Genomic DNA, 23,265 nt, shown 5'->3' with positions numbered 1-23,265 from the left:
CAAAAGTGGTCTAAAGGAGTATGAAGGGTATTACTCATTCTTCACAATTTTGGAAAATACTTAACTAAGACATACATCAATGGGAAAACAACATTATATAGTATCTTTAACATAGAAAGAAATCTTCCAAAGTGTTTTGTGAAGATGTCATTAATCAAAAATAGTTGCTGAAGCACAGAAAGAGATAACTTTAGCTGACCCTAAAAGTGCTTTGTGAGAAATGCTTGAGGGATTTTTTTTAATGCAAGAGAAAGGAGAATCTGGGATGAGATTAGGGGCTATGAAACTGAAAGACTGGCCACCAAAAGCAGTTTTAAATTTGGGATGCTTATGGTGAAAAAATTGAACAAAGTTGAAAACATCTGAAAGTCCTATGGGTATGGTGAACAGTTATCCTGATAGTATGACAATCATTTGGATATTGGAGGTTTTATCCATGTCCTAATCACGTTACTTGATTGAGACATGAAATACAAAGCTGTCAGGAGAGAACTACAAGCCATAGCTAGCATGGATTAACCCATTTTAGAATGCACTGGATTTGCATTGGAGTTGGGAGTCTGTAGCTGCAGGTTTACCACTTCCACATTACAAAGATCAAACTAGAGTTACCCATTGCCAATCACCACTATAGTGAGTACTAGTCTGGGCCATTCTTCAGATTAAAGATGTGTCTTTGGTTTTTATTCCCCTCACAATGATTGGCAATTTTAGAAGCTGCAGCTGGGGTGCATAAGGAAAGGAAGGATTGTTCATCTCGGCCTGTGGTATTCCACATCAGCACTCACCTATGCCACTGTTAGAACTGGCTCCTAAGAGAGGACCCTGTTTTGGATAGAAATTTCTTGTGGTTGTAGAGGCCAGTGCTGGTTTCTGATACCAAGAAATAATTTTAATGACCATGATAATCTCATTGAAAGCTATGAATAAAAAGGTGGGCAAAATAATGAAATATTAGAACAAAGCGAGTATTAATCTTGCTTGGAGTACTGCAAAAATACAGATGGCAGATCTGGATCAAGGATATGTATAATAAACTTAGCTAGAGGTAATGTTGAATTTCTATGGAGGAAAAACAAATGAAATTGGAGTTGATGGAATCCACTGTAATTTGTACTGAATTCCAAATTCCAAAGGAGAAAGTTCTTTAAGCTTGCACAAAGCCACATTAATTTGGCATGAAATTTTGTACAACAGCCCTTTATATATACAGCATCCTATTAAACAAGCATTGAAGTGTTCTGAATTGAAACAGGTTTTTTTTTTCCCAGGCATAAAGCCTTCAAATGAAAATTAATTTTTAAAAAACTGCAGAAGCTGGAGATCTGAAATTAAACCAGAAAATGCTGGAACATAGTAGTCAGCATCATCTGTAGAAAGAGGAACACTTCACTTTTCATTTTGAAGACCTTTGCTCACATTTGCTGAAGATGCTACTAGATCTGCTGTGTTTCAACAGCATTTTCTGTTTAAAGTCTCCCTCATCCATATCTTCAGTAGTTATTCAAAGGCCATGCTCTGCATTTCAGTTAAGGCAGTGGTAGGGAGTCTGTCTGTGCAATAATGTTATTTGTTAATATAGACGCAACTAACACCTCCACCATCAGTTCCCTGTTCCTTAAATACAGTGCAAAGTAATAGTAAATTAGTTTGTAATTGTAACTATACCATGATACAGTGGAAAACTTGTCGTCCATACCATCCATTCAGATCAATTCATTACAGCCTTGCATTGAGGGAGTACAAGGTAAAGCAATAAGAGAATGCAAAATAAAGTATTACATATTAGATATTTTATACCTAAGTTTTGGATATTATACAGTGGTATAATAAATGTTTCTGAGTTTAAATGGAGCACAGGAAACAAAACCAAATGAGCTGGATGCTGAACAATCATGAATTGCTAATAATAGATGAGCAGATTGTTGAAGTTTTACTGTACTTACCTTTCAGCTACTGCCTGGTGATCCTCCTGTAGAGCAGAAGGTTGCAGAGATTTGGAGGAGGAGACAGTGAAGGGTTTGAAAACAAGTATTAAAAGCCTGCAGAGAGCATCATTAGAAGAATCATTAGAAGGGAAAAGATGAAATATGAAAGCAAGTTAGCAAACAATATCAAAGTGGATAGTAAAAGCTTTTTCAAGTAAATAAAAATAAAAGAGAGATGAAGGTGGATATAGGATCACTAGAAAATGAGGCCGGAGAAATAAATAACAGGGGACAAGGAGATAGCAGATGAACTAAATGAGTATTTTGCATTAGTCTTCACTGTGGAAGACACTTAGCAATGTACCAGATGTTGTAGTGTGTGAAGGAAGAGAAGTGGGTACAGTTACTATTACAAGGGAGAGGTGCTCAAGAACTGAAAGACCCAAGGGTACATAAGTCACTTGGACCAGAGGAACTGCACCCTGGGGTTCTGAAAGAGGTAGCGTTAGAGATTGTGGAGGCATTAACAATAATCTTTCAAAAATCATTGGACTGTGGCATGGTGCCGGAGGACTGGAAAATTGCAAATATCACTCCACCCTTTAAGAAAGGAGGAAGGCAGCAGAAAGAAAATATAGACTAGTTAGCCTGATCTCAGTGGTTTGGAAGATGTTGGAGTCAATTGTTAAGGATAAGGTTATGGCTTACTTAGTGACACAGGACAAGGTAGGACAAAGTCAGCATGGTTTCCTTCAGGGAAAATCCAACCTGACAAACCTGTTGGAATTCTTTGATGAAATTACTAGTAAGATAGATAAAGCAGATGCAGTGGAGGTTGTATATTTGGACATGCAGAAGGTCTTTGACAAGTGCCACACATGAGGTTGCTTACCAAGTTAAGAGTCCATGGTATTACAGGGAAGTTACTAACATGGTTAGAGCATTGGCTGATTGGTAGGAGGCTGCGAATGGGAATAAAAGGATCCTTTCTGATTGGTTGCCACTAACTATTGGTGTTCCACAGGGGACAGTGTTGGGACTACTTTTTATGCTGTATATCAATGATTTAGATGATGGAACAGATGTTACTAAGATTGGTGGAGGGGCAGGTGGTGTTGAGGAAACAGGTAGGATGCAGAAGGACTTGAACAGATTAGGAGAATGGGGAAGAACGTGGCAAATGAAGTACAATGTCAGAAAATGCATGGTCATGCAAATTGGTAGTAGAATTAAATGTGCAGTCTATTTTCTAAACAGACAAAATCCAAAAATCTGAGGTGCAAAGAGACTTGGGAGTCCTTGTGCAGAACATCCTAAAGGTTAACTTCCAGCTTCAGTCGATGGTGACAAAGGCAAATGCAATGTTAACATTCATTTCAAGAAGTCTAGAATACAAGAGCAGGAATGTGATGCTGAGGCTTTATAAGGCACGAGTGAGGCCTCATCTTGAGTATTGTGAACAGTTTTGTGCTCCTCATCTAAGAAAAGATGTGCTGGCATTGGAGAGGGTCCAGAGGCGATTCACAAGGATGATTCTGAGAATGAATGGGTTATCAAATGAGGAATCTTTGATGGCTCTGGGTTGATACTCACTGGAATTTGGAAGGATGAAGGGATTCTCATTGAAACCTTTCAAATGTTGAAAGGCCTAGACAGAGTAGATGAGAAAAGGATGTTCCCCATAGTGGGGGAGTCTAGGACAAGAGGGCACAGCCTCAGGATAGAGGGACATCCGTTAAACAGAGCTGCAGAGAATTTTCTTTAGCCAGATGGTGGTGAATTTGTGGAATTTCTTATCACGTGCAGCTGTGGAGGCCAGAGCATTACACACGGCATCAAAGGTTACAGGGAGAAGTCCGGGAATGGGGTTCAGGAGGGGAATAAAGGATCAGCCCTGATTGAATGACGGAGCAGACTTGATGGGCCAAATGACTTAATTCGGCTCCTAGGTCTTATGCTCTTATTAGAATTTTAAAATGGAGGTGTTGCTCAATTGAAAACTGATTTAGTTCAGAAAAGCTTAGGCAAGATTTGTGAAAGGAATTTTGCAAGTTATAAAGGCAGCAGCAATTCTGGATGAGAAGGCTTATGCAGGGCAGAAGATGGGAAGCTGACTGGCGGAGCCTTTATATAGATCAGTGCTGAAGTAACAGATGCCTTTTTTTTAATTTGGTCGGAACAACTAACTTTAAGTTCAATTTCAGGTCCAGGCTTCTTATCTGTGCTTATTTCATTTGTTATTAGTCATAGTGAAAATAACAGCGAGAGATGGTTAATGTACAATAAAGCTGATATAAAAGACATCTTGCTACCTCCTCATTTTTAAACGTTCAGTAGAAAATGTTTTTGAAAACATTCAGTTATAATTTTTCTCCAGTCTTGAAATGCCATTGATTTTGGTTTTTGCAACATTTCATACAGCTTGTCAGCAAAACAATTTCTGCAGAAAAACCATCAATTCCCTATCCAGTTCAGAGGCATCAAGGGAATCCATGCAATTACTCTGCTGGACTGATTCTAAAATCTACCATTTGTCATGCTTATTTTAGATCACATCAATGGAGTGTGCACGAGCCCTACATCCCAACCCTGCAACACTGGGAAACGCCTTTCCATTGTAGATTCTTCAAAATTGAACCGTCGTGGACCAGGACGGCCACCTTTTCGAAAAGTACAGTCTGCTGCCTGCATGGAAATCTCATTGCCTCTCACCCACACAGAAGGTGTGTGTGAGTGTATGTGTGTACGTGCATGTGTGTTAGTGTGTTCCCTGTAGACCACAGTGATAAGTGATCCAAAAGCTTTGATATTAAATAGAAACAAGAAGCTCGAAGCAATACGATTCTGAATGCCCATAATTCAGAATCTAAGTTACTCAAGTTAACCATCTGGGTTAGAGCAGATACCCTGCCTAATAGTTAGCTCATGCTGCTGAATATGATTCCACTTGTGTTCTTGTGCATTTATTTATACTATAGTTTTAAAGGATACACCACCAATGTGAACTGTCATATTATCTTTAATTGAATTTGAAATTAAATTCTACACATTAACATTATCAAATTATTTTCTGACTCAAAACTTAGAGATGGTGTCAAGAAAAATCAGCCTTATTTACAACATTGTACGTCCAGAACTTTCCTCATCAACATAATGACTCTGACAAGTCTTGAAAATAGCTTTAAACTGGATAAATGTTTTATGGTCTTCAATTTCATTAAGGGGAAACACTTATCTGCTGACCATAATTAGCTACAAGTTCCAGGTGTGTTGTATTGTTCAGAGTATTTTGCTGGAGAAAGTTTCAGAGTGGCATAGGTAAAGCCCTCGTGTGGGAATGACAAGTAAATCCTAGAGGCCTGGCTGTGGATGAACATGATGATAAAATATGATCCAAGTCAGCTAATGGTTTTCAAAAGAAGTCCTATGTAGGATAATATATTGATTTTAATCAAGGGATATAATTACAGCTGAAAAAGGTATTTTGTAAACATCTTCAGTTGCTTCCTCAATAAAATTCACTCCATAGTAAGCTTAGAATTTGCTTTGTCTGCTGATAGTTACATTCTGTTATATTCTATATATATATGCATTTCCTCTAAACAAAATGAAGTTTATCTTGCATACAGCAGAAGCTCTACAGCATTGAGCCTTTGGCCAATAAGTTGCTAGTAACATTTCCATCACACAATGATCATCTCAAATTATAGAGAGTGTGCTGCTTACATTAAAATTCAGTTGTCATTACCACTATTAAATACCCAGCCGTCAGTGATAACCAGAAATTTATCTGGACTAGGCACGGTGGCCTAGTGGCTGCAAGAGCATGTTGAAAGCTGTCAAATATATCAGGAATGTGAGGGTATACTCTGCACTCAAGCACCTCAAAACTGTTGAAGATAATAAAGCCTCTTTAAGACATCGGAGCAGAATTAGGCCATTCAGCCAGCTCTGCCATTCCATCATGGCCGATTTATTTTCCTTCTCATCCCCACTCTCCTGCCTTCTCCCCATAACATTTGATGGCTTTACTAATCAACACTGATCAGCCTCCACTTTAAATATACAATGACTTGGTCTCCACGGCTGTGTGTGGCAAGGATTTCCACAGACTCACCACCCTTAATGATTTGCATCCTCCACCACGGTTGCAGAGTCCCCCATCTGCACCAGTACTGTAGTTACTTACTGAGACTACTCTGACAGCGTCTCCCAAACATTCACCTTTATCACGAACAAGACCAAGGGCAGTAGGTTTTACTGAAGCCAAGTAAATTCTAAAAAAGTACTAAATAATCTCACTAGGAATGTATATCTCTATTCAGGCTCTCACTTCCAGGCTTAGCTATTGTGAGGCTGTACTGATTAAAAAGGAGAATCATTCTTTGTCAGTTAATCAAGAGTATACTTTGTAAAATTATCACAAGATTCTTCTGGGAGATAACCTCTTTATTATTCCATATCTTGTTTTCTCTTCTTACTGAGAATCGTGCTATTATCAAGATTTGTACCAAATTCTAAATTGCCGTGAATATTGTAAATGACCTAAAATTTTCAGCAGCTGTGTTTTAAAATTCAAATACAACTAAATTTCAAACTTAAAAAAAAATGTTAATTGAAATAGAATAGCATACAGGACATTAAAATATTACAATTTAAAATGGAGCACAGCCTTCACTTCGTTGATTGACCCCGAGGTGCTACGTGTTATATGGTGCCTTAAAACGTAGTCAGCCCCCAACCCTTTGTACACATAAATAAGTATTGCAACCAGAGGTTTTGATCGATTTAACTGACAATTTTTATTTGTGAATCACCTACTCCTTTTTTCACAGTAGAGCCCGAAAAAACAGGGAAAATTGTAAAGCAAGAGAAACTAAAAAATCAAAACCTAAAATGTCAGCTGTTTAAAAGTATTCATCCCCTTTGCTGAGCCACCTCTCACAGCTATGACAGCCAGTAATTTTTTTTGGATAAATCTCTGTTAGCTTTGCACAGTCTGATGGATGGAGCATGATTTGCTCACTCCTCCTTGCAGAATTATTTAAGCAGTGCCAAGTTAGTATAGGGAGCAGCAGTGGACAGCAATCTTGAGTCTTGCCAGAAATGTTCCATAAGGTTAAGGTCAGTACTCTGACTAGACCACTAAGGGACATCAATTTACTTCATTTGAAGCCACTCCATGATTGCTCTGTCTGTTGACGTGGATCATTGTACTGCTGAAAGACAGACTTCCTCCCTAGTTTAAGCTATCTGGCAGAAGCTACCAAGTTTTTATCCAGGATTTCTCTGTACTTAGCAGCATTCATCTTCCCATCAATCCTGCCCATATTTCCAGTCCCTGCTGCCGAAAAGCATCCCCATAGCATGATGCAACTTCCACTATACTGTAGAGTAAGGATGGAGTTGCCTGGCCACACATACCAGTTAGTGTTGAGGCCAAAAAGTTCAACTGTAGTCTCATCTGACCACAAGGCCTTCTTCCACTTCGTTACAGCATCTTCCAAGTGACATTTGCAAAGTCTTTATGGGAAAGGATGTGCTTTGTTTTTAGCCGGGGGTCCTTCCTTGCCCCTCTTCCATATATACCCTTTAGAACTCTTAGAGTTTATGGAGCTATGAACTTCATCTCCATTTGCAGCCACTGACTTCTACAGCTCAGTTAGACTGACTGTTGGCATCACAGTAGCCTCCCTTACAAGTGCCCTGCTTCTCTGGTGACTAACTTCAAAGGGGTGGCCTGACCTAGACAGTGTGGTTTACTTTAATATTTTCTCCACTTTTTCACGATAAAACTGCACTGGGCTCCAAGGTATGTTCAGTGCCTTTTGGGATGACCTTGTACCCTTCCCCTGATTTGTGCTTCTCTATTTCCATTTCCCTGACTCTTCTGTCTTCATTTTGGTTTGATCTGTTGAATATCTACCATATTGTTGCAGCTTATAGATTCAGTAAATTGTTGATGGGTTTTGGAAATTCTCTTTTGACTTTGCATGATGAGCAATGTTTTGTAAATTTGCTCAAAAAATCCCACTTCAGTAAATTTTAAATATAGAAAATGAGACAGTAAAATTTGAAAGTAGTTATGGGGGGCTGAATACTTTTTCAAAGCACTGCATATGAGAACTCTTTATGCAGACGTGATGGTGAGGATAGGAATAGAATGAAGTGGCAGATAAATGCGTATCTGAAGAATTGGAGCCGGGCCAGGGATTCAGATTGGGGCCTCTTCTGGGGCAGGTGTGACCTGTACAAAAAGAACCGGTTGTACTTGAATCTGAGGGGGACAAATATCCTTGTGAGCAGGTTTGCTAGAGCTGTTGGGAGTGGTTTAAACTAATATGGCGGGGGATGGGAACCAGTGCGATTGAGCTGAGGACAAGCCCGCAGGTTTACAGGTAGATGATGGATGTAACGTGAATATAAGGAAGGACAAGCCAAAGGCTGGGTACAAATGGAAACAGAGTAAAGAGTTAACTTGTATCACAGAGTCAAAATTCAAAAGGACAAAGAATGCAGGACTGTATTTAAATGCACGTAGCATTCAGAATAAGATGGACAAACTCGTGGCACAATGAGAGATTGGTTGGCATGGCGTTGTTGAATCACTGAGTTGTGACTGAAAGAAGGCCATAGTTGGGAGCTTAACATCAAAGGATATACTTTGTATCGAAAGGACAGACAGGAAGGCATAGGCAGTGGTGTGGCTCTGTTGGTAAGAGATGGAATTAATCTTTAGAAAGAGGTGACATTAGGTTAGAGAATGCCGAATCTTTGTGGGTGGAATTAAGAAACTGCAAAGGTAAAAAAACAATTATGGGGATCATATATAGGCCTCCAAATAGTAGCCAAGATGTAGGGTTGAAATTGCAAAGGGAGCTGGAAATGGCATGTAATAAGGGCACTGACACAATTGCAATGGGGGACTTCAGTATGCAAGGGAATTGGGAAAATCAGATTGCTGTCAGATCACAAGACAGGAAATTTGTTGAATGCCTACAGGATGGCTTTTTAGAGCAGCTTGTGCTCTAGCCTAATTGGGGAAAGGCTATCTTAGATTGGGTATTGTGTAATAATCCAGAATTTATTTATTAGCTTAGAGTAAAGAAACCCTTAGGAGGCAGTGATCACAATATGATTGAATTCATACTGCAGTTTGAGAGGGAGAAGCGTAAGTAACACATATCAGTATCGCAACGGAATAAAGGGAATAACAGGCATGAGAGAGAAGCTTGCCCTGGTGGATTGAAGGAGGATACTGGTGGGGATTATGGCAGAACAGAGGTGACTGAAGTTCCTTGGAATAGTTTGCAGGGTGCAGGATAGATATGTTGCACAGAAGAAAAAGTTCTCAAATGGCAGGGGTAGGCAACCGTGGGTGACAAGGGAAGTTAAGGATTGAATAAAAACGAAGGAAGCAGCATATAAGGTAGCAAAAGTGAGTGGGAAGTTGAATGATTGGGAAGCTTTTAAAATCCAACAAAATGCAACTAAAAAAGCTGTAAGAAGAGAAGAGATGAAATATGAGGGCAAACTAGCCAATAATATAAAGCAGTATACTAATTTTTTTTCCAGTTATATGAAAAGTAAAAGGGAGGTGGGAGTTGACATTGGACCAGTGAAAAATGATGCTGGTAAAGTAGTAATGGGGGACAAAGAAATGGCAGGTGAACTTATTTGATACTTTGCATCAGTCTTCACTGCGGAAGACACTAGCAGTGTGCCAGAGGTCCGTGAGTGTCAGGGAGCAGGAATGAGTGCCATTGTTATTACAAAGAAAAAGTGCGAGGCAAACTGAAAGGTCTTAAAGTGAATAAGTCACCTGGACCAGATGGACTACATCCCAGAGTCCTGAGAGAAGTTGCTGAAAAGATAACGGATGCATTGGTCATGATCTTTCAAGAATCACTTGATTCTGGCGTGGTCCCAGTGGCTGGAAAATTGCAGATGTCACTTCACTCTTTAAAAAAAGAGGAAGACAAAAAATAGGAAATTATAGGCCAGTTAGCCTAACCTCAGTGGTTGAGAAAGTGTTGGAGTCCATTGTTAAGGATGAGGTTTCAGGGTACTCGGAGACTAATGATATAACATCGTCAAAGTTAGCATGGTTTCTGTAAAGGTACCTCACATGAGGCTACTTAACAAGATATAATCCTTGGTGTTATAGGATCCAGGAAATATACTGGCATGGATAGAGGCATGGCTAACAGGCAGTAGGCAGTGAGTGGGAACAAAGGGGACCTTTTCTGATTGGCTGCCAGTGAGTAGTGATGTCCCTCGGGGTCAGTATTGGGACCACTACTTTTCGGATTGTTTGTCAATGATTTAGATAGTGACTTTGTGGCAAAGTTTGCAAATGATACGAAGATAGGTCGGGGGGGGGGGTAGTGCTGAGGAAGTAATGCGATTACAGCGGGGCTTAGATGAAGTGGAAGAATGGGCAAAAAAGTGGCAGATGGAGTACAGTGTTTGGAAATGGATTATGATGCATTTTGGTAAAAGGAACAATAGTGCAGACTGTTATCTAAATGGGGAGAAAATTCAAAAATCGGAGGTGCAAAGGGACTTGGGAGTCCCCATGCAAGACTCCCAGAAGGTTAATTCAGAGGTTTAGTCTGTGGTAAAGAAGGCAAATTCGATGTTGGCATTTATTCCAAGGGGAATAGAATATAAAAACAAAGAGATAATATTGAAGCTTTATAAGACATTAGTCAGGCCACACTTGGAGTATTGTCAACAGTTTTGGGCCGCTTATCTCACTGGAGAGAGTCCAGAGGAGGTTCAGGAGGATGATTCTAGGAATGAAGGGGTTAACATATGAGGTGTTTGGCAGCTTTAGGCCTGTACTCACTAGAATTTAGAAGAATGCAGTGGGATCTCATTGAAACCTACCGAATGTTGAAAGGACTAGATAGGGTGGATGTGGAGAGGATGTTTCCTATGGTAGGGGTATCCAGAACTAGAGGGTACAGCCTCAAAATTGAAGAGTAACTTTTAAGAAAAGAGATGAGGAGGAATTTTTTTTTAGTCAAAGATCGGTGAATCTGTGGAATGCTTTGCCACAGACTATTCAAAGCGGAAGTTGATAGTTTCCTGATTGGTCAGGGCATCAAGGGATATAGTGAGAGGGCAGGTGTATGGGATTGAATAGGATCGGGGATCAGCCATGATGAAATGGTGGAGTGGACTCGATAGGCTGAATGGCCTAATTCTGCTCCTATGTCTTATGGTTTAAGACCTTTCTAGATTTGATAACCCTGTTGCACAGTATGTTATAGCATCTGAATAATATTTAAAGCATTGATTATAAAAATAAACATCTCTTATTTTGAATATGCTTTCAATAGTTGGACTATTATCATTCGACAAAATCATCACAAATGTTATTCAATTTTATTTTTGAACAGCTAGTACCTGAATGCAGGCATGGTATAATAATACAGTATGTCCTTTAATTCAGTCTCTGAAATGCAACACATATTTGCCAAACAATCATGCAGAGCAATGGCTTTGATTTGTATGCATACCTTAAATGTTAAGAAAACCTTTAGGAATATAGATTAGCTTTACAACTAAATAGACTACCTGAAGGTTCCATCTTGTTTTAAATCACTATTGGCTCTTTACTTTCCCGCCTTAATAGCAGGTTTAGACATTAGTTACATTTCTTTGGAAGAACTTTAACCAGCTTCTTAGGATCCTGAATGTCTGAATAGGTGACTGATGAATGGTCAGATTGTCCTGTATTCATGACCTACAGTACCTGCCTCTCCTTACTTTCTCCTCAATAAGGAAGACTAGCTGAGGTGACTCTAAACCCAAATAAGCATCTCTCCAAGTCACATTAAAAAGTATTCAAGTAGATATAAATACTTAAGATCATTCAGACTTCATTTTTAAAAATGTTAAAACATCATTAAATGATCGTAATATTAAATAAACACTGATGAAGTACCAGAAGCTGTTTGTGCACCAGCTTCCATGTTGTGATCTGAAATGCATCTGGACTGAGTTCTGCATGTAAAGTTGAATCTAATGACAGAGAAAGCAGGTGCCATCTCACCATCAATACATTTGCAACTTCTGCCTTTCACTGTGCACATGCAAAGTCTTAAGATAGCTGGCATTATGAGCATCAGTTCATCAATCAGTGCAATCCATACCATTTGCCAATGTTTCCTTTTTCCTATCATTTCTGAGAAGCTCCTTAATAGAGGTCCATATTTGTAATATCACATTAAAATGGGGTACTATACCCCACATGATCAATCATAAAGAAAGAAGCATAGAAAATAGGTGCAGGAGTAGGCCATTCGGCCCTTCAAGCCTGCACCGCCATTCAGTATGATCATGGCTGATCATCCAACTCAGAACCCCGTACCTGCCTTCTCTCCATACCCCCTGAACACTTTAGCCACAAGGGCCATATCTAATTCCCTCATAAATATCGCCAATGAACTGGCCTCAACTGTTTGCTGTGGCAGAGAATTCCACAGATTCACCACTCTCTGTGTGAAGAAGTTTTTCCTCATCTCGGTCCTAAAAGGCTTCCCCTTTATCCTCAAACTGTGACCCCTCGATCTAGACTTCACCAACATCAGGAACAATCTTCCTACATCTAGCCTGTCCAATCCCTTTAGAATTTTATACCTTTCAATAAGATCCATAAAGGTTAATGAATTAAAAAAATACCTGCAGCATGACAAAGTGGTGCGTGAAGATGCAGTATTACAAAGAAAAAAGAAGTGAAATCTGGTGGCAGAATTAAAATCCTGCAAAGGGATAGTTATAAGTGGATCTGTGCATTATCATGAGACTTTCAATGTTTTGGAGGACTGCTACGATTCAAAATATGCAATATGCATATTTCACATCCCTTACAGCAAAAATTTGTCCTTTTTTCATTTTTACTTGGCTTGTGAAATATGTGTAGAAATAAGAATAAAGGAGAGTCTCATCTCAGTGATAACCACACAATTAGCAATGTGATGCTTTTTTTCTGAGAACTGAACAGATAACAATTGTTGGGCCAGAGTGCAATGTCATTTTCAGTTAACCCAACAGGCAATCATATTAAAGGATATAGTCATGAAAATAACAATCATTATGTATGTCATATGATGTACCAGGTCCAGTTGTGGAAAGCTTTTGTTCCTCCCATTCAAAGAATTTGTTCAGAAAGGACCAATTATCTATAACCAATTACCAGCACCTTCCTCTGAAAATAGCAGCAGGTTAATGAAAACTTAGAAAGTTTCTGTTTTAGAAAAGCATACTGTGATTATTATTTTGTAAATCAATATTGTTTTTGAGGATTGGACGTTATTTGATCTGAGTAAGCTGCTGTTGAATCAGGTTCATGGTCTGGATGCCTATTCTGCGTAATAGGGGAGAATGAAAAGCAAAAGTGAAAACGTGTACAGCCAGATTTTCTGATTTTCCCATTTCAACAAACAACAGGATTGGTTTTGATTTCTGAAATGCTTATTATCATTCCAATGCCAATGTTATTTTTCTTCAGGCAAGAAGTAATTTGAATGTTGAGAGATAGCAACAACCCTCTTATTGCTAACAACATTTGTAAAGAATTTCAGTGACAGATTGGGCGTACAGATTAATTCCAGAAGATGTTCAAGATTGCTTTTCTGTATTACATAAGAATAGTGAGTAGGAGTAGTACATCTGGCTCTGTGTCACCATTAATCAGATTATGATTGATCATCTTCCTCAATTTTATTTGTTCTGCACTATCCTTGTGCGTCAATCCCCTTAGTATTCAGATATCTATTTGTATCTGTTTTGAATGAACAAGTATATGAGCTTCCACGGACCTTTGGGATAGAGTATTCCAAATATTCACTGCTTTATGAGTGAAGACATTCCTCCAGTCCAAAATGTCTACCCTTTATTCTCCCTTTAACCTTTGACACCTTTCCTATCAACCTCTGATTTAAGTATACCCAATCACTTGGCCTTCATAGACATCTGTGGCAATGAATTCCACAGATTCAATACCCTCTTGCTAAAGAAATTCCTCCTCTTCTCTGTTCCTTCTGTTCTGAGGCTCTCCTCTCTGGTCCTAGACTCCCCCACTATAGGAAAAGTATACTCTACCTAGGTCTTTCAATATTCTGTAGGTTTCAATGAGATGTCCCTATTCTTCTAAGCTCCAGTGAGTACAGGCCCAGAGCCATCAAATGCTCCTCAGATGTTAACCCTTTCATTAACCCTTGGAATTATTCTCTTGAACCTCCACTGGACCCTCCCCAAAGTCATCATCTCCTTTCTTTGATAAGGGGCCCAAAACTGTTCACAGTATTCCAAGTGTGGTCTGATGAATGCCTTACAAAGCTTCAACATTATTCTCAGACTGCATCCACTAGTCGGGGAATGTTCCAGCCAGGGAAAACATTCTCCTTACTTCTACCCTCCTGGGCCTTGAAGAAATTTTGTAGGCATATACAGTATGAGGTACTCTTTTTAATTCTTGTAAACTCCATGGGTCCAATCTATTCCATCTCAATTGTTTACACAAACCTGCCGTCCCTTTAACCATTCCACTGAATCTTTGCTGCAGTTCCTTAGTGGCACGTATATTGCTTTTTAGGTAAGGAAGCCAAAACCACACATAATACTCCAGTTGCTACCTTACCAAAGTGTCGTGTAAGTGTACTAAGAGTTTAAAGACCTGATCATGAGGAAAGACACCTTATAAAATCCATTCATTAAAAAGTGTTTATCCTTCTCATTTGGAAGAAGAAGGTTCTTTTTTACTTTAAACTGCTGCTTAAGTTTTTTTATGTCAACAGCTTGTAACTGAACCGTTTCTGCCTTGTCCTATTTCTAACCATGTCAATTCCTGTCACTGTTTGAATGTTACTCTGTTTCATCAGTCTAATTGGACAATGTTAGCATGTACCAGTGAGTACACTTGTTTTACTTGCCTTTAATGTTATAGATTCTGTTAATATGCTTGAAAGACACCCTGGCTGGTGTTAATGCTGTGAAATCTTCAACTAGCTATCTAGATGTTTCAATGTATTTACAAAAAAATTCGTAAGTAACTAAAGTGTACATACTTATAATGACTAAAGATATCTGAAGTAGAATATTAACCAATAGGTAGTATATAAGGTGATTGAAGTAATCTACTTTACCGATAAAGGGGACCACATGATTCTGAGGGGAAAAACTATGAAGTTCAGTTTCATTGCCTTATTTTAGCACAATGCACTGAGTAATTTGATCTGCACGATCAGTATGCATGACAAGCTTTTCACTGTATCTTGATACATGTGACAATAATAGACTAATACCTATATAACAAACTCAAGAAAAGCTGCAGTTGCTGGAAATCCAAAGCAACACACACAAAATGCTGGAGAAACTCAGCAGGCCAGGCAGCATCTATGGAAAGAGTAGAAGTGCCACACCTTGACAAGAGGCTGCTTAACAAGTTAAGAGCCCATGGTATTGCAGGAAAGATAGCAAAATGGATAGAGCTTTGGCTGATTGGTAGGAGGCAAAGAGTGGGAATAAAGGGGGCCTTTTCTGGTTGGCTGCCACTGCCTAGTGGTGTTCCACAGGGGTCTGTGTCGGGACCGATTCTTGTTACGTTATATGTCAATGATTTGGATGATGGAATTGATGGCTTTGTTGCAAAGTTTGTAGATGATATGAAGATAGGTGGAGGGGTGGGTAGTTTTGAGTAAGTAGAGAGGCTACAGAAGGACCTAAAGAAGTTAGGAGAATGGGCAAAGAAATGGCAGATAGAATACCATGTCAGCAAGTGTATGGCCATGCACTTTGGTAGAAGAAATCAAAGGGTTGACTATTTTCTAACTGGAGAGAAGATACAAAAAACTAGGACACAAAGGGACTTGGGAGTCCTTCCCAACGTTTCAGGCCGAGACCCTTCGTCAAGACTAACTGAAGGAAGAGTGAGTAAGGGATTTGAAAGCTGGAGGGGGAGGGGGAGATGCAAAATGATAGGAGAAGACAGGAGGGGGAGGGATAGAGCCGAGAGCTGGACAGGTGATAGGCAAAAGGGGATACGAGAGGATCATGGGACAGGAGGTCCGGGAAGAAAGACGGGGGGGGGGTGACCCAGAGGATGGGCAAGAGGTATATTCAGAGGGACAGAGGGAGAAAAAGAGTGAGAGAAAGAATGTGTGCATAAAAATGAGTAACAGATGGGGTACGAGGGGGAGGTGGGGCCTAGCGGAAGTTAGAGAAGTCAATGTTCATGCCATCAGGTTGGAGGCTACCCAGACGGAATATAAGGTGTTGTTCCTCCAACCTGAGTGTGGCTTCATCTTTACAGTAGAGGAGGCCGTGGATAGACATGTCAGAATGGGAATGGGATGTGGAATTAAAATGTGTCTACCACCACTCTGCTCCGTCTAGCAGAATTAGTCCTTACTCTTAATAATTTCTCCTTTTGCTCCTCCCATTTCCTCCAAACTAAAGGTGTAGCTATGGGCACCCGTATGGGTCCTAGCTATGCCTGCCTTTTTGTTGGGTTTGTGGAACAATCTATGTTCCGTGCCTATTCTGGTATCTGTCCCCCACTTTTCCTTCGCTACATCGACGACTGCATTGGCGCTGCTTCCTGCACGCATGCAGAACTCGTTGACTTTATTAACTTTGCCTCCAACTTTCACCCTGCCCTCAAGTTTACCTGGTCCATTTCCGACACCTCCCTCCCCTTTCTAGATCTTTCTGTCTCTGTCTCTGGAGACAGCTTATCCACTGATGTCTACTATAAGCCTACTGACTCTCACAGCTATCTGGACTATTCCTCTTCTCACCCTGTCTCTTGCAAAAACGCCATCCCCTTCTCGCAATTCCTCCGTCTCCGTCGCATCTGCTCTCAGGATGAGGCTTTTCATTCTAGGACGAGGGAGATGTCTTCATTTTTTAAAGAAAGGGGCTTCCCTTCCTCCACTATCAACTCTGCTCTTAAACGCATCTCTCCCATTTCACGTACATCTGCTCTCACTCCACCCTCCCACCACCCAACTAGGAATAGGGTTCCCCTGGTCCTCACCTACCACCCCACCAGCCTCCGGGTCCAACATATTATTCTCCGTAACTTCCGCCACCTCCAACGGGATCCCACCACTAAGCACATCTTTCCCTCCCCCCCTCTCTCTGCATTCCGCAGGGATCGCTCCCTACACAACTCCCTTGTCCATTCGTCCCCCCCCATCCCTCCCCACTGATCTCCCTCCTGGCACTTATCCGTGTAAGCGGAACAAGTGCTACACATGCCTTTACACTTCCTCCCTTACCACCATTCAGGGCCCCAGACAGTCCTTCCAGGTGAGGCATCACTTCACCTGTGAGTCGACTGGGGTGATATACTGCGTCCGGTGCTCCCGATGTGGCCTTTTATATATTGGTGAGACCCGACGCAGACTGGGAGACCGCTTTGCTGAACATCTACGCTCTGTCCGCCAGAGAAAGCAGGATCTCCCAGTGGCCACACATTTTAATTCCACATCCCATTCCCATTCTGACATGTCTATCCACGGCCTCCTCTACTGTAAAGATGAAGCCACACTCAGGTTGGAGGAACAACACCTTATATTCCGTCTGGGTAGCCTCCAACCTGATGGCATGAACATTGACTTCTCTAACTTCCGCTAGGCCCCACCTCCCCCTCGTACCCCATCTGTTACTCATTTTTATGCACACATTCTTTCTCTCACTCTCCTTTTTCTCCCTCTGTCCCTCTGAATATACCTCTTGCCCATCCTCTGGGTCACCCCCCCCCCGTCTTTCTTCCCGGACTTCCTGTCCCATGATCCTCTCGTATCCCCTTTTGCCTATCACCTGTCCAGCTCTCGGCTCTATCCCTCCCCCTCCTGTCTTCTCCTATCATTTTGCATCTCCCCCTCCCCCTCCAGCTTTCAAATCCCTTACTCACTCTTCCTTCAGTTAGTCCTGACGAAGGGTCTCGGCCTGAAACGTCGACTGCGCCTCTTCCTATAGATGCTGCTTGGCCTGCTGCGTTCACCAGCAACTTTGATGTGTTGCTTGAATTTCCAGCACCTGCAGAATTCCTGTTGTTTGGGAGTCCTTCCCTAAAGGTTAGTTCGCAGATTGAGTCTGTGGTGAGGAAGGCAAATGCAATGTTAGCATTCATTTCAAGATGACTAAAATATAAAAGCAAGGACGTAATGTTGAGACTTTATAAAGCACTGGTGAGGCCTCACTTGGAATGTTGTGAGCAGTTTGGGGCCCCTTATCTTAGAAAGAATATGCTGAAACTGGAGAGGGTTCAAAAGAGGCTCACAAAAATGATTCCAGGATTGAATGGCTTGTCATATGAAAAGTGTTTGATGACCCTGGGCCTGTATTCACTAGAATTCAGAAGAATGAAGTGTGATCTCATTGAAACCTATTGAATGGTAAAAGGCCTGGATAGAGTGGATATGAAGAGGATGTTTCCTATGACGGGAGAGTCTAAGACCAGAGGACACAGCCTCAGAATAGAGGAGTGTCCTTTTAGACTGGAGATGAGGTGGAATTTCTTTAGCCCAAGAGTGATGAATCGGTAGAAGTCTCTGCCATAGGCAGCTGTGGAAGCCAAGTCTTCATGTATACTTAAGGCAAAGGTTGATAGATTCCTGATTGGTCAGGGCATGAAGGAATACGGGGAGAAGGCTGGAGACTGGGGCTGAGAGGAAACTTGTATCAGCCATGTTGAAATGGTGGAGCAGACTTGATGGGCCAAGTGGCCTAATTCTGCTCCTATATCTTATGGTCTTATAAAGGGCAGAAGGATGGGGAATCTGATAGGAGAGGGTAGAAGACCATGGAAGAGAGGGAAGGCGGAGGAGCACCAGAGGGAGGTGGTGGTCAGGGAAGGTGAGAGAGGGAAACGGGAATGGGGAAGTAGGGGAGCAATTATTGGAAGTTCAAGATATCGATATTCATCCCATTGATTTCTCAAATTTCCAGTAATTGCCCACCCCCCACTACTTCACCATTCCCCATTCCTATTTTTGGTCTTAATCTGACTTCTCCCCTTCCTTTCTAGTCCTGAAGAAGGGTTTTGGCCCAAAATGTTCACTCTTTACTCTCTTCAGTAGATGCTGCCTGGCCTGCTGAGTTCCTCCTGCATTTTGTGCGTGTTGCTAATACCAATATAAATGACATTGATGGTAGAGTGGGTTAGTAAGGTTGCAGATAACAAGAATGTTAGTGGTGTTGTGTATAGTGTAGATGGTTGTCTTGGGTTACAGAATGACATTGATAGGATACAGAGCTGGCTGTGAAATGGTAAATAGAGCTTAATCCAGATAAGTGTGATAGAAAAGATATGGAGGTAAAAGGCGAGTGGTGTCGCATTACTAATCAGTTACAATATCACAGCTTCACTAAGAGAGTCATTATGGAGGGCTCTCCACTGACTCTGTATGGGTAGAACTCCAAATCAGGAAGGATGCAATCACTCTGATGGTATTGTACTACAGACCCCCTAATAACCACCTGAACATTGCAGGCAGATTAAGGAAAGGTGTAAAAAAAAAGGATTGTTGTCATGGGAAACTTCAACTTCCCTCATTTAAACTGGGACCTTCTTGGTGCAAGAGGTTTAGATTGGGCAGAATTTATTAGGTGCACCCAGGAGGCTTTCTTAAATCAACAGGTGGTTAGTCCAACAAGAGGAGGGTTGTACTGGATCTGGTGTTGGGTAATGAGCCTGGCCAGTGATTGACCTTTCAGTCAGTGAGCATTTAGGGATCAGTGACCACAGCTTCTTAAATTTTAAAATAGATATAGATAAGGATATGCATGGAACTTGTGGGAGAGTATTAAATTGCTGCAAGGCATATTACTGTAGCATTAGGCAGGAATGAGAGGGAGTTAATTGGGAACAGCTATTGTTGGGCATCCACATCCAACATGTGGAGGGTGTTTAACGATTAAATGCACACATTACAGGACAGGTATGTCCAGTCAGAAGGAAGGACAAGGACAACTTGGATGTTGAGAGAGCTGATGAATTTAGTCAAGAAGGAAAAGGTTAGTAAAGCTTTGGAAGCTAGAAGCAAACAGAGCCTTTGAGGATTATAAAGAAGCCAGAAAAGAAATTAAGAAGGGAATTAGGCAAGCTAGGAGGGGCCATGAAAAGACCTTGGGCAAGTCAGATGAAAAAGAATCCCATGGCATTCTATAGATACATCAGGAGCAAAAGGATAACTAGGGAGAGGGTAGGATCACTCAAGGGTAAAGGGGAGAACATTTGCTTGGATGCAGAGGATGCGGGTAAGGTCCTTAATGAGTACTTTACATCAGTATTTATCAAGCAGAAGAACATGGAGGTTAGGGAGATCAGTTCTGGTAGAACATTTCAAAGTAATGGAGGCGGTAGTGTTGGATCTCTTAAAGAGCATTAAGGTGGATGAGTCCCCAGGGCCTGATGGGATATACCCGAAGTTATTGGGGGAGACAAGAGATGAGATTGCTGGGGCCTTGTTGTCTTGTTGTTCTCTCCAGCTACAGGTGAGGTCCTGGAGACCAGCGATTAGCTAATGTAGTTCCATTATTCAAGAAGAGAGCCAGGAATAATCGTAGAAATTATAGACTGGTGGGTCTCACATCAATGGTAGAGAAATTACTGGAGAGAATTTTTAGGGATAAGATTTATGAGCATGGTCTAACTGGGGAGACCCAGCATGGCTTTGTGTTAGGCAAGTCATGTCTTACTAACTTGATTCAGTTTTTTGACAAGGTGATAAAGGTGATTGATGAAGGTAGAGCTGTGGATGTTGTCTACATGGATTTTAGTAAGGTGTTTGACAAGGTCTCTCATGAGAGGCTCATCCAGAAGATTGAAATACATAGGATCAATGGTGAATTGCCCATTTGGATTCAGAACTGGCTTACCCATGGAAGACAGAGGGTCATAGTTGAAGGAACTTACTTTAGCTGGAGGTCTAGCTGGAGAGGTGTTCCACAGGGATCTCTACTGGAACCTCTGCTGTTTGTGATATATACAAATCACCTGGATGAAAATGTAGCTGGGTGGTTCAGTAAGTTTACAAATGATACAGAGGTTAGTGGTGTTGTGGATCGCATCATAGATGACTGGCTAATAATATGGCGAAATATAGATCATTTGCAGATATGGGTAGTGACCAGCAGATGGAGTTTAATCTGGCCAAATATGAAGTTTTGCATGTTGATAGGTCAAATGTAAAGAGACAGTACACTGTTAAAGGGAGGATCCTTAACAGTTAATGAGCAGGGTATCTAGGGGTCCAAGTTCATAGCTGCTTGAAAGTGGCTACACAGGTTGGTAGGGTGGTTAAGAAGGCATATGGTATGCTTGTCTTTATTAGTCAAGGCATTGATTTCAAAAGTCAGGAAGTTTTGTTGCAGCCTTATAAAACTCTGGTTAGGGCCACATCTGGAGTATTGCATACAGTCTGGTCACCCCATTACAGGAAGGATGCTGTGGCTTTGGAGAGGCTGGAGAAGGGCATAACCAGGATGCTGCCTGGTTTAGAGGGCATGTGCTTTGAAAGATTGGACACACTCAGGTTGTTTTCTGTGCAGCAGCAGTGGCTGAGGGGAGATCTGATAGAGGTTTATAAGATTATGAAAGGCATAGATACAGTAGACAGCTAATTCCTATGGTTGAAATGTCTAATACCAGAGGCCATGTATTTAAGACAAAAAGGGATCATTTCAAAGGAGCTGTGAGGGGCAAGTTTTTTTTTACACAGAGGATGGTGGGTGCCTAGAATGCACTGCCTGGGGTGGTGGTGGAGGCAGATAGATTCGGGACTTTTAAGAGACGTTTAGATACGCACATGATGTGTGGATATGGATTTTGTGTAGGCAGAAAGGATTAGTTTAGCTGGCCATTTGATTACTATTATAGTTGGTTCGGCTCAATATTGTGGACCAAAGGGCAGGTTCCTGTGCTGTACAATTCTGTGTTCTATGATACACGTTGGAAGGTCGAACTTGAAGGCAAAGTTCATAAATGGCAGGATTCATAACAGTGTGGAGGAAAAGACGAACCTTGGGGTGCATGTACATTATACTCTCAAAGTTGCCATGCAAGTTAATAGGTTGGTTAAGAAGGTGTATGGTTTGTTGGTCTTTATTAGTCAGGAGACTGAGTGAAAAAGCTATAAGGTAATGTTGCAGCTCTTTAAAACTAGTTAGACCACACTTGGACTACTATGTTCAATTCTGGTTTCATAGGAAGGATGTGGAAACTTTAGAAATGGTGCAGAGAAGAGCTACCAGGATGCCACCTGGATTAGAGAGCACGTCTTATGAGGAAAGTTTGAACAAGCTAGGGCTTTTCTTTTTGGAGTGAAGGAGGATGAGAAGTGACTTGATAGAGGTGTACGAGATGATAAGAAGCATAGATAGAGCCAACGGCCTGCACCTTTCCCCAGGGTGTAAATGCAAGAGGGCGTAATTTTAAGGTGAGTATAAGGGGATGTCAGAGGTAGGTTTTTACAGAGTGGTGGGTGAAGGAATGTGCTGTCAGGGCTGTGGTAGAAGCAGATACATGAGGGGTATTGAAGGCACGCTTAGATAGGCATATGAATGAAAGAAAAATAGAGCATTAAATTAATCTTGGAGTAGGCTAAAATGGTGGTACAATATCATGGGCTGAGGGGCCTGTACTGCACCCCACTATTATGTGTTCCAAATCTCTGAAGGAGGAAAACAGTCAAAGCTAGATCAAGACAACGTCTTAAGGAATGTCTTAAAGATGAGAAAGACAAAAGAGGAAGGTACAGAGCCTGAGCTGTTGAAAACACCAGCACGAGTTGTTGAACCAATTTACCAATCAGATTAAAGAATTGAGAAATAACCACAAGGAGTCTAAATTAGAGTGGGTGAATTCAAAATAGGTGAAGAAATAGTGGTAAAAATAAAATGTATTGACAGTGCCAGAAAATAAACACACTTTAAATTTGCTATTTTAAAATCTCACCCAACTAATATATGAAAAACTAAGATCCCACAGGTATAATAGTAATGAAAATTGCTAGGGAATTATACAGCATCTGCTTAAAGGAAAAAAATAGTGTTACTTGTACCTCGTATCCATTAAGGCTTCCTTAAATCTGTTTTTATTGAAGATTTGCATAGCACTTAATGCTCAATGTCAGAAAAATTGTTTTGCATCAATTACCAATTAAAATGTTTATATTTTTAATGAGAATTGTTAATTTTAACATAAAAATACAGGAACTATGATATTCACCTAAAATCAATGCTGCAGGAGATAGTGAAGTGGCTTTAAACAAAGCTAACAACCTAGGTGGCATTTTTTAGTGATGTATTGGCTCTT

At 40.9% G+C, this 23,265-nt stretch overlaps 1 protein-coding gene across 10 annotated transcripts in view; it reads left to right on the top strand.

Annotated features, from left to right (window-relative positions):
- stxbp5l (syntaxin binding protein 5L) overlaps positions 1 to 23,265 on the top strand; it is a 348,597-nt gene that overhangs the window by 298,772 nt on the left and 26,560 nt on the right. For all 10 annotated transcript variants that reach the window (XR_010018308.1, XM_063050648.1, XM_063050644.1 and 7 more), the window contains one exon: positions 4,478 to 4,651. Coding sequence is in view for 9 of the 10 variants with exons in the window: in XM_063050648.1 (XP_062906718.1) it covers positions 4,478 to 4,651 (174 nt within the window). In the remaining variant the exon portion in view is untranslated. The remainder of the gene's footprint in view (positions 1 to 4,477; positions 4,652 to 23,265) is intronic.

Source organism: Mobula hypostoma, chromosome 6 (genome assembly GCF_963921235.1).
Source record: "Mobula hypostoma chromosome 6, sMobHyp1.1, whole genome shotgun sequence".
Taxonomy (NCBI): domain Eukaryota; kingdom Metazoa; phylum Chordata; class Chondrichthyes; order Myliobatiformes; family Myliobatidae; genus Mobula; species Mobula hypostoma.
This window is presented reverse-complemented; position numbering and strand designations above follow the sequence as displayed.